This window comes from Danio rerio, chromosome 10 (assembly GCF_052040795.2).
Source record: "Danio rerio strain M-AB ecotype USA chromosome 10, GRCz13ab, whole genome shotgun sequence".
Classification (NCBI taxonomy): domain Eukaryota; kingdom Metazoa; phylum Chordata; class Actinopteri; order Cypriniformes; family Danionidae; genus Danio; species Danio rerio.
This window is the reverse complement of record NC_141030.1, coordinates 33,463,700-33,478,639: the sequence shown is the minus strand read 5'-3', so window position 1 is coordinate 33,478,639 and position 14,940 is coordinate 33,463,700. Positions and strand designations below refer to the sequence as shown.

The 14,940-nt window shown below is 32.1% G+C and overlaps 1 protein-coding gene and 1 long non-coding RNA gene across 3 annotated transcripts; one reads left to right on the top strand and one right to left on the bottom strand.

Moving 5' to 3' along the window:
- Positions 1–3,261: 3,261 nt before the first annotated feature.
- ift46 (intraflagellar transport 46 homolog (Chlamydomonas)) lies at positions 3,262–14,407 on the top strand. 2 transcript variants are annotated; one of them, NM_001346250.1, is given in 12 exon segments: positions 3,262–3,342; positions 5,374–5,467; positions 5,547–5,623; positions 6,261–6,409; positions 9,472–9,546; positions 11,102–11,195; positions 11,272–11,400; positions 11,496–11,614; positions 11,699–11,765; positions 13,389–13,449; positions 13,531–13,616; positions 13,849–14,407. In NM_001346250.1, coding segments are annotated over 12 exon segments (1,068 nt in total). In that variant the 5' UTR covers positions 3,262–3,318; the 3' UTR covers positions 13,942–14,407.
- Positions 4,691–14,811, bottom strand: LOC141376404 (uncharacterized). The gene is made up of 3 exons (XR_015501290.1): positions 14,704–14,811; positions 14,491–14,638; positions 4,691–6,447 (listed from the first exon to the last, which is right to left on the bottom strand). It is a non-coding gene; the product is annotated as an uncharacterized LOC141376404 (long non-coding RNA).
- Positions 14,812–14,940: the final 129 nt, after the last annotated feature.

Sequence of the window (14,940 nt, the reverse complement as noted above, 5' to 3'; positions counted from 1 at the left end):
AAAACAATTTGGGTGGTTGTTTGAAAAGTCGTATGCCAAGCTAAACAGCTCAACAAGCAAAATAAAGTTGCTTAAAAACCACATCCTGTTCTCAAGAGCTCGTCCATTAGACCAAGGACTATTGCATTACGAATTTGTTCACCTTTGATGAATGCCAAAACTGGGTCCTGGTCGAAAAAAAAAAATGTTTCTAAACCTGTTTTAACCACAAAGAATGCCATGGCTTTATTATACTGAAGACGCAAGCATTTTGTGCATAGCTGTAGCTGTGAGCTCAAGAGTTCCCCTATTATCATTGCTGTATAGTTGTTTTAATATTTTCTGAAATCAACAACAGTCTGGATTTTTTTAACCCTGTGACTCAAATCATGAATCTCAGCTTCAAAACCAAAAGAGACTCTGTACTTTTCAGCCAAGCTCTTTTCATGTTAGTGCCACAGTTAAATTAAACAATCATGAAGGTAAAGGTGGTAACATTTTATTTTGATTATCCTTATTGCACATTTTGTTGACTAGAAGTTGCATTGAAACCACATGCCAATTAATTCTTAATTATTATATTAGTAGACTGTCTGCTTAATACCTGTTGATACTGCTCCTTCAACAGACATTTAACTGACTATAAGAAACTTTGCAAGTACATGTCAACTTACACTAATTTTAACCCCTAACAGTCTAATATTCTAATGTGAAATAGTTGCCATGTCGATGCAATGTAACTTAAACACAACAAAATACTTTAAAGCGACCATCAAAATAAAGTGATAACATAAAGGTAAATGAGTTTAACCACTAAAACATTATTTAGTATGTGGCGTTTGCCTCTTTATGTCAAATCTTAACAGAAAATGGCTAGTCAAGTGACCTTTACATCATTAGTGCTTCATATAGGCTTTCAGGCTGTCAAAGCAGGTTTACAAGGATGCTGAATACTGATTTAGTTAAAGTTGTTTCAGTTATGATTCATTTCCTTTTAATATGAATGTCTGTTAAAGGATGTGATTCACTGTCACCTTTAGCTTGAGTTGTTGGTGTCGATAAAGCTGCTCTACAGAGCTTGGCACGAATGTCTTAGAAAGATTCCTACAAACTAAAGCATTTAAGGTTTATGCCAGTTTTTTTTTTTTTTTTTTGTAAATTTATTTTCCGGGTAGCCTATATTCCTAAAAAAGTGCTTAAATGTATTGGTTGTATAACTACAGAAATATCCATTCTAATATAAAAATATACTACAGAAATTTCCAATATAATATAACCATAAAATGCAAAATATTAGATAAAAGCATCTAAAAAAAGCATCTAAAAAAGCAACTAAAATTAGGTCATTATTTCACTGAAATATGACAGAAGAATATAAAAGTCATATAACATTTACATTTTTTTTATATTTAATATGGAAACCGTGGGTGTTGCTAGGCCTAAAATTCAATTCAGCCACCATAAAACCTTTGCGATTAGCTTATAAACTGTACACTAAATCATCGCCTCAGTACCCTTTACATTTGATTTGAAAACAGTGGCAGAATTCAGCTATTTTTATTTCAAAATGAACTACCGATATAAAACACATTAAAATGTGTGTGGCATTAATACCATACCGCTGTGCAGAGAAAGGTTTAAATACAGTGACTGAACCACTTAGTAAATGTCTTCATTTTAACTGTCACTGACAGAGATAGAAACTGTATTAAACTGTATGTTATGTCTTGCATAAAAAAAAAAAAAATCGTATTCATTAATATGATTCTGATCATGAAATAAGTGAATACCCTGTAGGTTTAAAAACATTTTTGTTTATTCCTATAAGCAATATGCACATATTTTTAACTTTCAGCCAGGCAGCACAATGGCTTCCGGTAAACTGTCTTTCCATTACAAAATGCCATGTTTAAGATCTCATTTCTTTAAAAATCACCTATCTTCATTGCCTGTTAGATATATGATATGAAGTGGGTCTCAGATTGGATAAGAAGCACTGCATTAAATTCCATTCCCCCCGACATGTCTTTAAAATATGACAATTTATTTCACCCCAGTATTTTCAATGGAACTGTGCTCGCCTATTGCTACTGATGGCGCTAGTCGTTACACGTTCTTGCGTCTCGTTTTATACTTGGACAACAAAATAAATGCTTAAGTCTATTTAACTGAATGTATTGTAATTACATTACAACATCGATGCTGTAAAAACAACTCTGTGAAGTTTAAATTAGTCACATTAAGCTTTCACTGGAAGTTTATTGTTGGCTATAAAACTTTGTGCATAGAGCCCATTAAAAAAAGTGTCAGTTTCGTTTATTTAATACAAGGAAAAATTAGGCTACTTGAATGTATAAAGTGGTTTGTACTACCTATTTTGCTCATTCAGAACTTAAATGGCTATGTCTGTCTATACAATTCAATCGAATACTGCTAATTTATCATACAACCCTACCATATTGGACAAACATTTTTAAGCGTATTACTATTAAACTATTACTTATAGATGTAATATCAGGCTAATATTAAGGTCACCAACAAATACATTTTTTACAAGCAATAACATAAAACAAGATATATGTTAAATTTGTACACAAAATTTACCCAGTAAAATAGTTATTTGAATGGTTCAAAGTGGATGCAGAAAGCTTTATGTCGTTAAAGAATCTGACACTTTTTCGTAACAATTAAATAAAACAAGATTTATTTTAAATTTGTACACATAATTTACTTGAATAGTTCAATGTGGATACAGAAAACTTTTTATGGCGTTAAAGACTTTTTCATAATGCACACAATATTAGGCTACTTTGTCATATTTGATTTTGTGATTGATTTAAAAAAGTACAATTTATTTTCTATACAATAATTTAACTTATAATTACATTTCAGTCATTTATCATATTCATATAACAGTTAAAGAAATGGGCTAAAGCTAAGCCAAATTGTGAGCATTTTATAGGATATTTAGTGTGATCTTTACACCCCTGGAAACCATGTTTATACCATTTTTATGTACTGTCTGTCAGAATCAGGCCAGAATACACTTTTTCATTCTTTTCTTTTCACACTTGCATATAAAAAACAACCGACATTAACGCACTTCCGGTAAACATCTCTCGAGATCAAGTCTAAGCAACAAAATGTTTTATATTATTGTCGCGCAGATGTCCCTTGTTTAATTGTGGAAATCAGGGTAAATATCTGAACTATCTACATGCAGTTCAATAAAATACGCCAGTGATACCAAAGGATTCAAAAGTCGCCTATATTTGCTCACTTCCGGTGAACACCTCGCGAGATCAAGTTTCCTTGGCAACAGTACACCGTCTTGTTTTCATGGAGAGGTCCGAGCGACAAAAGGTTTGTTGTTATTATCGCGCAGATGTCACTTATATAATCTTGAATACCATCGTAAATATCTAATAATGTCTACAGACGGTAACGTTAATTTAATTTACTTTCATTGGCGCTTACGAGGCTTCGGCACAGAATCAGTGCAGCGCTCGAGTTAAACACTCCGCTGCAGTAACGTTAACGTATTTCACAATGTTTAGCGGTCACTCAGCGTTTACAGAATAAATGAGTATTTATCTACAAGTCACGAAGTTACGAAATAGTCGCTTGCTTACCACAACTGCTTTTAATGGGTTACATATTCTATAACAGCTAATCCAGCAGGAAAAAGCTTTAGTTGAGGCAATACACTAACGTTAGAGACAAACTCTGATATAAGTTATCCCAGCTAGCATTTTTTTTGTTTTTGTTTTTAAAAAGATGTCTAATATAGTTCTAAACATAGTCGTCTTGGCTAAAACAAGGCTAAATTTGGGCTGTCAGAAAAAAATCTAATTGAGGTCTAAGAATAGTCCAAAACTAGACTAACATTAGTCAAATAAACAGAAATGAATGGTTATACATATAAAGCATGTCTAAAGTTATCTGTCTTTTTTGTCAAATCTTTACTGGCAGCCCAAGTTTAGCCTTGTTTTAGCCAAGCTGTCTACGTTTACATGTCTGTTAGACGTCTATTAAACAAAAAAAAAAAAAAATGTTTGCTGGAATCTGTCAATTTTGAGATTTCAGAGTCTTTTGCTCTTCATAAAGTGTTTCATCCCAAGTTTAATGTAAATAAAATATCAAAAACAAAAAAATGTTTCATTTGTTGCACTGTATTACTTTATGTGTGTTGATTTAAATTACGAATACAACACATTACATATTTTAAAGAACGTTTAAAATATCTTAAGACTTACAAATCTCCTCAAACATACACACACACACACACACACCAAACTGTTTTTGTTCATATCAATGTTCTTAGTTTTCTTAAGGAATGTGTTCATACATATTGCCTGATATTTAAAAAAGAAATCTGCAAAAAATAAAATAAAAATAATAATAATTCGTTCAGTTTACTGTATGAAATGTTAAAAAGTATTTAAAAGTTGCATTTTAAACTACTTTTAACCAGACTTCATCTAATCATATTTCTGTGCTAGAAATTGCGGCTAACATTGGATTAAAAAAAAAAAAAATCTGTGATACATATATTGCAATAGGAACACAATTTCACTAGATTAGTTGAATAACTATTTAGAAAGAATGTATCATTTTAGATTGGGATGATTCTGTAGGGGAGTACATATGCAAAAAATAAAAGAAACAATCTACAATCATAGGTAAATTCAATAAATAAAAAAGATACCAATTAAATAAAAATGTTTTATTGTTTTCAGAGGTGTCGATCTGTATTCAGGTATATAGTAAGTGAATAATTAAATGTGAAATAATACCTCATATTCAATAAAATTAATCGTTATTAATTTGTTAAAGTTACAAATGGTACAATATCTTATGCTTGAATGCTTTTAAAACCCTTAAACAGCATCAAAAAAACACTTGCAAAATGGTAAATTATAATCCAGACTCAACATAGCGTACACTCGCAATGTGACTTGTGAATGATCACATAGCAATATTGATAATAAAACAATATATTGTACAGCCATACTAGAAATGTATACAAATTGGCACACATTTAATTTAATAATACATCATTTGCATATCTAAACATTTAAAGAAGTTGTAAAAATTTTAGCAATTTTTAAAGTAATCAACTGGGCAATTGCAAGAATTTAATTTTTAACTGCTCAGTTATTTATTCATTTATTTTTCATCATTTTATCCTCTTTACCTGCAGTGTCTTGCCCTAATAAACTGTGTCTGTAAACCTACCTAGACAGCATTTCTAGGCCACTGTAGTTGTATTATAAATCAGCAGCGTATTTGGTTTCAGTATACTCCTCAAAATACAGTCTAGATAGGCAGCTCAGTAAGTTTTCAGACCCAGGTTTTAGTAAAAACTAAAGTGCGAAATACCTTTGCGATCAGATCCAACTCACAACCAACCAGCCGTACGACGAAAGCTTTGAGGTGAACGCAGAGGAGGCGGCCAGTGTTCACACACCATCCCCAAGACAGATTGGTGAGACTGTTTGTCACTTATTTACACCTATTATTTTCACCTACTTTCTATCTGGTTTTAATAGCAATGTGTGTTTCAGTGTCCAGGAGGACGGGTAGGCAGAAGCAGAGCACCATGTCCGGTTATGCTGGTGAGAAACTCGAAGAAGACACTAAGGTGAGATTAAAATTAAAACTTTTCTTAATCATAAATGCATAAATCAAAGAATAACTTATTCACCATAAATCCAAAGTCAAATAAAAAGAACTTTAGGGGTGGTTAATGTGTTAGTGCTCTTTGGGTAAGGGATTCATAAAGATAAACAACGAAATTATAAGTCCAAGGCGGTAGAAAAATGAAGAAATTTTTAAAACCCTTTATTAACATGGCTATTCCTTAAAAACAGCACTTACACACAGGAAACCACAAAAATTTGCATTTGCAAAAACCTACATTTCATGTTTTACTTTGAGAAATATGTTGTATAACACGTATCATGATTACTGTAATCTTTTTTCTCTCTCTCTTCCATTACTGAATTAATAATGACTGTTGAGTTGACTTTATTGTGTTTGATATATTATTTTTCTGTATAGTTTTGATATATTATTGAGTTATGTGTTTAAATGAGTGATCAAATGAACTCCAGACGCACCTGAACATGGTTACCCTGATGAAGGCAAATGTTTTAAAAATGTGCAGGTGCTGTTTTTAAAGAATAGCCATGTTAATAAAGACTTTTTCAAATTTCTTCACTTACTTTTCAAGTGCCTTGAACTTATGATTTCGATGCATAACTCACATTTGACAACAGAGAAAGAAAGAGCCACCACCTGGTCCCCGCGGTGCTAATAAGAATGATGAAGAAGAAGATGAGGATGATGATGATGACGACGATGATGATGATTCTGATGACACAGAATCTGATGAGGAGGAAGAGGAGCCAGGATCTGCTCCAGAAGGGTAGAGCTGCTAGCCATTATTTACTCACACACCGTCTGCTGAAAGGAGTAGAATTTTTTTTTAATAGCTGTGGTGGATATTAAATTAAGGAGATGGTTTAGTTTTGTTGAAAAGTAAAGTTTCAGTAATACATTTAGTTTTTAGAGGATTATAATACAGTATCTACTTAAAACCAAAAGGTATTTTATAATTTTTTTATGGTAAAATAGAAAGACAGAATGACTGACTTAAATATTTTATTTTATTTTAGCTAAATGAATAAAAGTGATAGATTATTGGTTGAAAAATATGGTTTTAGTAATGTATTTTAATGATAGTACTTGGTGCATTATAATACATAATCTACTCAAAACCGAAAGGTATTTCATTTTTTTTTGGTCTCACTTTATATTAAGTGGCCTTAACTAATATGTACTTACATAGAAATTAATATGTTGTTACAATGTACTTATTGTGTAAATACATGTGTTTACTATGAGGTGCCGTGTAGGATTTAAATCAAACTTTGCTTACCAACACATACATAAAACACGTGTATATACACCTATAAATTACTCGCATATACACCTATACTACTGAATGATCAAAACAACATGGATGAAACTTGTGTATATACATATAAACTTGACGCATGAATACACCCACATACACACGCGCATACATATAAACTCAATCCTCACATAAACACCCACATTAACACACGCACATACATATAAACTTGCTGCATGCAAACACACTCATACACACTCGCATATACATATAAACTCGATTCTCGCATAAATACCCACATTAACATGCACATACATATAAACTCGCAGCATGCAAACACACCTATACATACTCGCATATACATATCAACTCGGTCTATGCATATACACCCTCAACAACACGCGCACATACACAAACTCACTGCATGCAAACACACCTATAACATCTCGCGCAAACATACAAAAAATAAATAAATAAATAAAATTCACAAACATTTATCAAGAATCTGGTTATTGCAAAGCTTATGAAATAAAAATAATGTGATTAATAGAGGGATTAAATATGTTAAATTATGAACATATGTTATATAAAATATTAGTCTATATAAATAGACTATTCAAAATAAGAAATATTTTTATTTAAAACTTTTCATTTAATTAGGTAATTACATACACAAATATAAATGGACAAATAGAACCCTTAAAGGACATTCAAAAAGCAACCAGAATTATAAATATAAATGTATACTCAAACTAAACTCCTCTTTTCTATTGCAAATGTTAATGTAGCCTATAGTCTTCTTGTTTTGTTTTTTACATTTTTATAATTATTATGCTTTTTATATGTTTTTACAATGTGGGTGTCAAAATTGCAAGATTTTGGTATCATTTTGATTGTTAATTATTCAGCATATACAAAACAAACAAACAAAACAAAAAAAACCGCTGATTAAAAGTCTCTGCTCATCATGTTGGTCAAGTTAACCTCCATGGAAAAGCTATATATATTATCTGGACACTCCTTTTGTGTTTAATAACTACTAATATTTTTACAGCAGCTGGCATCCAGCATTTTGGTGCATTAGCCTGTTTATTGGTGACAGGAAAACCCACTTAAGTGCATTCCTGTCCCCTACTGGACATAAGTGTGTATCATAACCCTTGACGAATAGTGATACCAATAATAAAACAAACATAAAAAACTAATATTAGACAAACATATTTTATTCAAAATGATTACTTAAGCAACTTTATATTTATTAAACCATAATAACATTTCCAATACTTTAATTGCATAATAAACCTTTAATTTTGCAGGAGCATTCCTTTGCATTACCTTTTTATTTATTTATTTTTTTAGAATTAGCATAATCTATTTTCATATTTCAACAGATGTAATTCCTCTATTAATCACATTATTTCTGTTTCTTAAGGTTTGCAATAACCTGATTCATGACAAATAATAATCTTGTTCATTACACTCAAAGGACTTTTACGTTGAAATTAAACGACTTCCTTTTAAAGTGAAATAACTTCCTTTTACTGTGAAAATTCATGCATACACATATGAAATCACTTGCATATATGTATTTACACAACTAATTGTATATATGTTTGTGAATTTTATTTTGTATGTTTGCACAAGTGTCATTTGGGTGTTTATGCACACATCAAGTTTATATTCTTATGTGAGAGTTTATGGATGTATATGCATAGATCAAGTTTATATGTATATGCGAGTGTGTATAGGTGTGTTTGCATGCTGCGAGTTAATATGTATGTGCGTGTGTTAATGTGGGTGTTTATGTGAGGATTGAGTTTATATGTATGCGCGTGTGTATGTGGGTGTATTCATGCGTCAAGTTTATATGTATATACACAAGTTTCATCCATGTTGTTTTGAACATCTAGTAGTATAGGTGTATATGCGAGTAATTTATAGGTGTATATACACGTGTTTTATGTATGTGTTGGTAAGCAAAGTTTGATTTAAATCCTATACGGCACCTCATAGTTTACTGTGTACTTATGCTTGATTAAAAACATGTATGTAATTACATCTGTAATTAACTTTTGCAATTACATTTGTAAATACACTTTTGACCATTCCCTACACCTTAACCTACCCTTAAACTACCCATGCCACCAAACCTGTCCATAACCCAACCTACCCAACCTACATAGTAGTTAGGGACACTTAATATAAAGTGGGACCTTTTCTTGTGTGTGTGTGTGTGTGTGTGTGTGTGTGTGTGTGTGTGTGTGTGTGTGTGTGTGTGTGTGTGTGTGTGTGTGTGTGTGTGTGTGTGTGTGTGTGTGTGTGTGTGTGAGTGAGTGCGTGCGTGCGTGCGTGCGTGTGTGTGTGTGAAAATAATAAAAGAGAATCACTGATATTCATATTTATTTTCTTTTAGCTAAATGAATCAAGGTGATTGATTAGTTGTTGGAAATTGTGTATTTTAATAATAGTATGTGGTGCTTTATACTACATAATCTATACTAAACCATAAGATAGTTTATGATTTTTGAACATAATGTACGTTTATTTATGTATTTATGTATGACTCTTCATAGTGCTTATGACCCGGCTGATTACGAGCATCTTCCTGTGACAGGCGAGATCAAAGAGCTGTTTCAGTATATCACAAGGTCAGCATGCAACCACTTCACACCTTTATAAGAAACAGTGTTTAAAGGAATGTGACAAAGCTGCAGTGCATGCTTATAAGCTGAATTTGCATTTACATTAATGCTAACATTAGGGCTATAGTTATCACTCTTGGTGAATGAGCCTTAACACTGTAAAAAATAATATTATTGTCTCATAAAACTTTAAGAATAATTCAGACATTTTGAGCATCTAATAATTATTTTTTTCAAAGGCATTATCTGGTGAAAATGATTGTGAGTTTTAGAATTAAACTCTTTTAATTTTGTCTTTTGTAATATGTCGTACATTTAATTTAAAAAAATTACTGCTTGATTGAAAATGATAAACAGATCATTAGCAATTAGGTAACATGATATTTATGTACAGTTGAAGTCACAATTATTAGCCCTCCAGTAATTTTTTTTCAAATGTTTCCCAAACAATGTTTAACAGAGTAAGGAAATTTTCACAGTATTTCCTATACTATTTTTTCTTCTAGAGAAAGTCTTATTTGCTTCATTTCGGCTAGAATAAAAGCAGTTTTCTATTTTTTTTTTTGAAAACCATTTTAAAGTCATTATTATTAGCCTCCTTTTTTCGATTGGTTACAGAACAAACATTGTTACTCAAGGAGATGACTTGCCTATTTACCCTTACTTTCCTAGTTAACCTAAATAACCCAGTTAAGCCTTTAAATGTCACTTTAAGCTGTATAGAAGAGTTTAGAAAAACATCTAGTCAAATATTATGTACTGTCATCATGGCAAAGATAAAATTGATCAGTTATTAGAAATGAGTTTTTATATACATACTTGGTGACCCCTGTCCCTTAAGCCACATGAATAAAGCTGAATCACAGTGGATACAGAGCTGTATCATGCTGGGCAGATGAGTGATTGTTAAAAACTGGAAATCTTCCAGTTGACCTCCAATCTTTGAGTGGATCTCAGGGTTAGGACAAGTTGCAGCTTTTGAAAAACTCTCCTACAGTTTACATGGAAGAATTGAAATTTATTTTGATAAATGGGTAAAATTTCAGCGACCCAAAATGTTAGCAAACATGTAACGAGACAAAATAATGATTAAGGCTATGATATTAGCAACCATCCCACCCCCCACCTTTTTTTTTCTTTTTTTTTACTTCCCTTTTTTCTTGTATGTCTTTTGGTTTGGTTTACTTACTCAATTTATATGATGTTATTTCTTTATTGAATTTATTTATTTTGTATATATTTTTTAAGTTTTTTAAACAATTATTTTTAGAAATGTGTTGAAAAAATCTTCTTTCCATTAAACAGAAATTGTGGAAAAAATATACAGGGGGCTTATAATTCAGGAGGGCTAATAATTCTGACTGTATAAAGTAATTATTATAAATACAGTTATTTAAATATAATCACATTTTTTAAATTTGTAAAAATAAATATGTAAAAGGTTTTTAAGACCATCAAGTTATCATCTTCAGAAAGTAAAAAAAAAAAAAATCTTGAAGAAACAACCAAAACAAGGTCATTTCACTTTTTACTGGTATTAATTGTAAACTGTATTCTTTAGATACACTCCACAGACGATAGAGCTTGACCACAAACTGAAACCCTTTATCCCCGATTTTATCCCAGCTGTGGGAGACATTGATGCTTTCCTCAAAGTAAGTTAAACATCTCACACTTGAAGCACTGCTGCATTTCCAGCTTCATTATACATTTTCTCTTTGCGTTTTACAGGTACCACGGCCTGACGGAAAGCCTGACAATCTGGGTCTGCTGGTTCTGGATGAGCCGTGCACTAAACAGTCAGATCCGACAGTGCTTTCCCTGTGGCTCTCAGAGAACAGCAAACAGCACAACGTCACAGTAAGTCTTCGCACGCACTAGAAGACTAATGAAGACACTTTGAAGATTGCAGCCTGACAACTAAAATAAAACTGTGATGCACTTCTCTTTCACAGGAAGTGAAAGTTAAGAGCATTGAAAACCCTGAGAAGAACCCTAAAGCTATAGACAACTGGATTGAGAGCATTAGCGAGCTGCATCGCTCCAAACCTCCAGCTACAGTTCACTACACAAGGCAAACACTGACATGAACATCCAGACAAACAAATCACAACATGTATGTCAATTTGTAACCAGAGTCTTGTATATATTTCTTCAGGCCCATGCCAGACATTGACAGCCTGATGCAAGAGTGGCCGTCTGAATTTGAGGAACTTCTGGGGAAGGTTGGTTCTCGAGTAATACGTTTTACTGGAAATACCCTTGTTATGCTATTTTAGGATCTGTACACTTTTGTATGCTAAAGCTTGTTTTATACCGCTATATTACGAAAAGACATCACCCAGCAAACTATTTTGGGTTTAATAGACGTCTAATAGACATCTAAGTGTAGACAGCTTGGTTTATATAATAAGTTTATATAATATGATGATGATCTTATTTTGCATTTACATCTTATAAGCATGGCTGTGAAGAAGAAAGTAGGGATAAAGAGTCAGGAAAGTAAGACTACATTAATTCTCGACCTTGAGTAAAGTCTAAGATGAACAGATAATTCTATAAAGCATATATATATATATATATATATATATATATATATATATATATATTTGTATTTTATTAAAATTTTCAAAGTTAAAATTCATGCAAAAGATTTCTTAAGTGATCCTAGCATATCACTCTAGTTTTGTCTTTACATTGTTTTCCAGTGACATTTATTGATTTCTGTTATTCATTTAATAATTGTATAACAACAATACAACCAAAACCAACAACAGTAATAATAATAATAATAATGTTATAATAAATATTAATATTTTCAATAATTCCCGTTTTGGTTTTGTCCATATTTTACCCAAGGTTGGGGTAAAACGGCAAACTTTTTTTAGAATGTACATGTTTAATGGTCCTTTTTTATATTAACTTGATGTAACCTTACATGGGGGGGGGGCATATATGGGGTGGTTGGCCCAGGGTGCTATTCAAGATAGAACCGCTACTGATGAAAATAATGTTTTAATATTTGAATAATTATAAAATAATCTAATCCAGCGATGTGACTATTGCAGATACACACATTGCGATATCAATGCTCAAATGATTTATTGTTCAGCCCTAATTGGAATCGACATAATTGCTTACATGCAAGAGAATTTAAAGTAATCCAAACTCATAGACTAATGTGCTACTTAAGCAAAGCTACAATCTTTTTTGAGTGTATGACCTGATCAACATCACACACTTCTTTTCATCGGCTGAATAAATGTGTCATCAAAATATTTATAGGTACCTATTCCATGAAGAATTTTCAGTGTGAATGCATTACTTACAATATATATGATTAAAAAAATGGCCTAGATAAGAGCATTATGTTATTACTAGCATACGTGATTTGGGATGTACCTAAAGGAATCTTTATTTTGTTAAACCTTGCTACACATAAGGAATAATCATTTTATAAAAGTATTAAGTCCCGTGAAGCTGTGATTTACAGTGAATTTATATCTCTGCTGCTCTGCATCGTGCCTAACAATGCCTCTCTGTTATTAATGTGCTGTAAATCAGCGTTTATGTACACCAACAGTACATATTTTGAATGTCTCCCTTAGTCTCTTGTAATGTTCTGATGAGTTGATTCAGGTGTTTTTGAATAGGAAGAGGTTGAAAATGTGTACTGTTGTGGTGCCTTCAGGAACAGGGTTGGAAAACACTGCTGTAAACCACAGATTTACAGCGATTATTACTTTATTATATAAAAGATTTTATCTAAAAAATCATAACAGGAATATTTTTGTTTGCTTTGCTCAAATTCGATCATGCTCAATTATACTTTCTAATCCATTCGCCAGGTGAATCTCCCCACAGCAGACATTGATTGCGATTTGGCAGAGTATGTTGACATGATCTGTGGTAAGTTTCCTGTTTCTTGCATTTACATATTTGATGCCTTTTATTTGATTATTATAATGACTGTTTAGTTTAACCTGCCAGGAATTCTGGACATCCCAGTGTACAAGAACCGAATTCACTCGCTTCATGTCCTTTTCACACTCTACTCTGAATTCAAGAACTCACAGGTTGGTTTTTGATAATTTTTAGTATTTAATAGTTAGTAAAAAGTAAAAAAAAAAAAACATTTAAAATAAATAAAAAATACATAAAAAAATATTTCAACAAAATATTTATTAGTTAGATTAGGGTTTGCATTATGCTGTGTCCTTTCAATTTGTGTGAAGCAAAAGATTTTGGAAAGTTTTATTTTAGGCTTTTGTATATTGACAATCAGATTTTGTTTGTCCCTTTGAACAGCACTTTAAATCTGCAACAGATGGACAAAAATCTGACACACCACCTGCTTCACGTTCTGCCACCGCTGAGATAGAAAGACTCACTCTGGACTGAGGTCGCCCTTTTGCCCTATTTTCTTACATCCTGTTTTGTTCTAAGCCGTTTGTCAATGCTGCGTTGTGTTATTACATCTTTATTGTATGAACTGTTGATGTTTGGGTTTGACAGACTGATGTCTCATGACAAGATTGTGATGTTGTAATCACTACAGTTTGAATAAAAACTTCCCTTTTCGAACTACCGGAAACGCGTCTTCGAAATGTATCAAATCTACTACACGACTTAAATATTTAGCAGTTTGTAATAAGCTGATTTTGGTTTCATTGAATGTGAAACCTGTAATCTGAAAACAGGATGAACTTTCTTTTTTCTTTTTAAATATATGCCAGTATTATGATTAATACTCTAAAATATATTCTTTCTTTATATGCCTGGGTAAAAAACAACAACTGTTGTTCCCATTGAACACAATATATTGATTTATAATATTTTGGAACAGTAAACATGTCAGGCTGAATAATTTAAAGGAATCATTAGCTTCTGCTATCATCATTCATTTTAGAAACACTAATTTCTTTACAACTTAAAAAAACATTTTTTTACCTTTTCTTTGGGTATAAAGTAAACCACTGCACTGTTCAGGTCTGTTGCATGCTTGAATAAGTGATTTGTTTTTCAGATGTGTGCTGAATCATGGGCTGACCAGTAGCTTTTGATGCGGAGGGTCCTTTTCTCCTGTTGCCCTTAAAAACTAAATAAAATAGTCGTAAAAAAAAAAAAAAAAAAAACACACAAACTTTATTTTTTTACACATACCGGTTAAAACCTTGACTTTTCCAAACCACAGTAAACCTTGAAACCGCCTGTTATCGTCCCATGCCTTTTCTGGTAATGTTTAAACAAAATCTCACCACTTGCTTCTTCTCTGGAGTGGCTATCCTATTCTGATGACATCAGCTTGACATTTTGGACAAAATATGCTTAGCCATGCCTCTCCAAACCATAAGTTTGCTGCGATTGAAAAAATAAGAAGCAACACGGTGGCCCAGTATC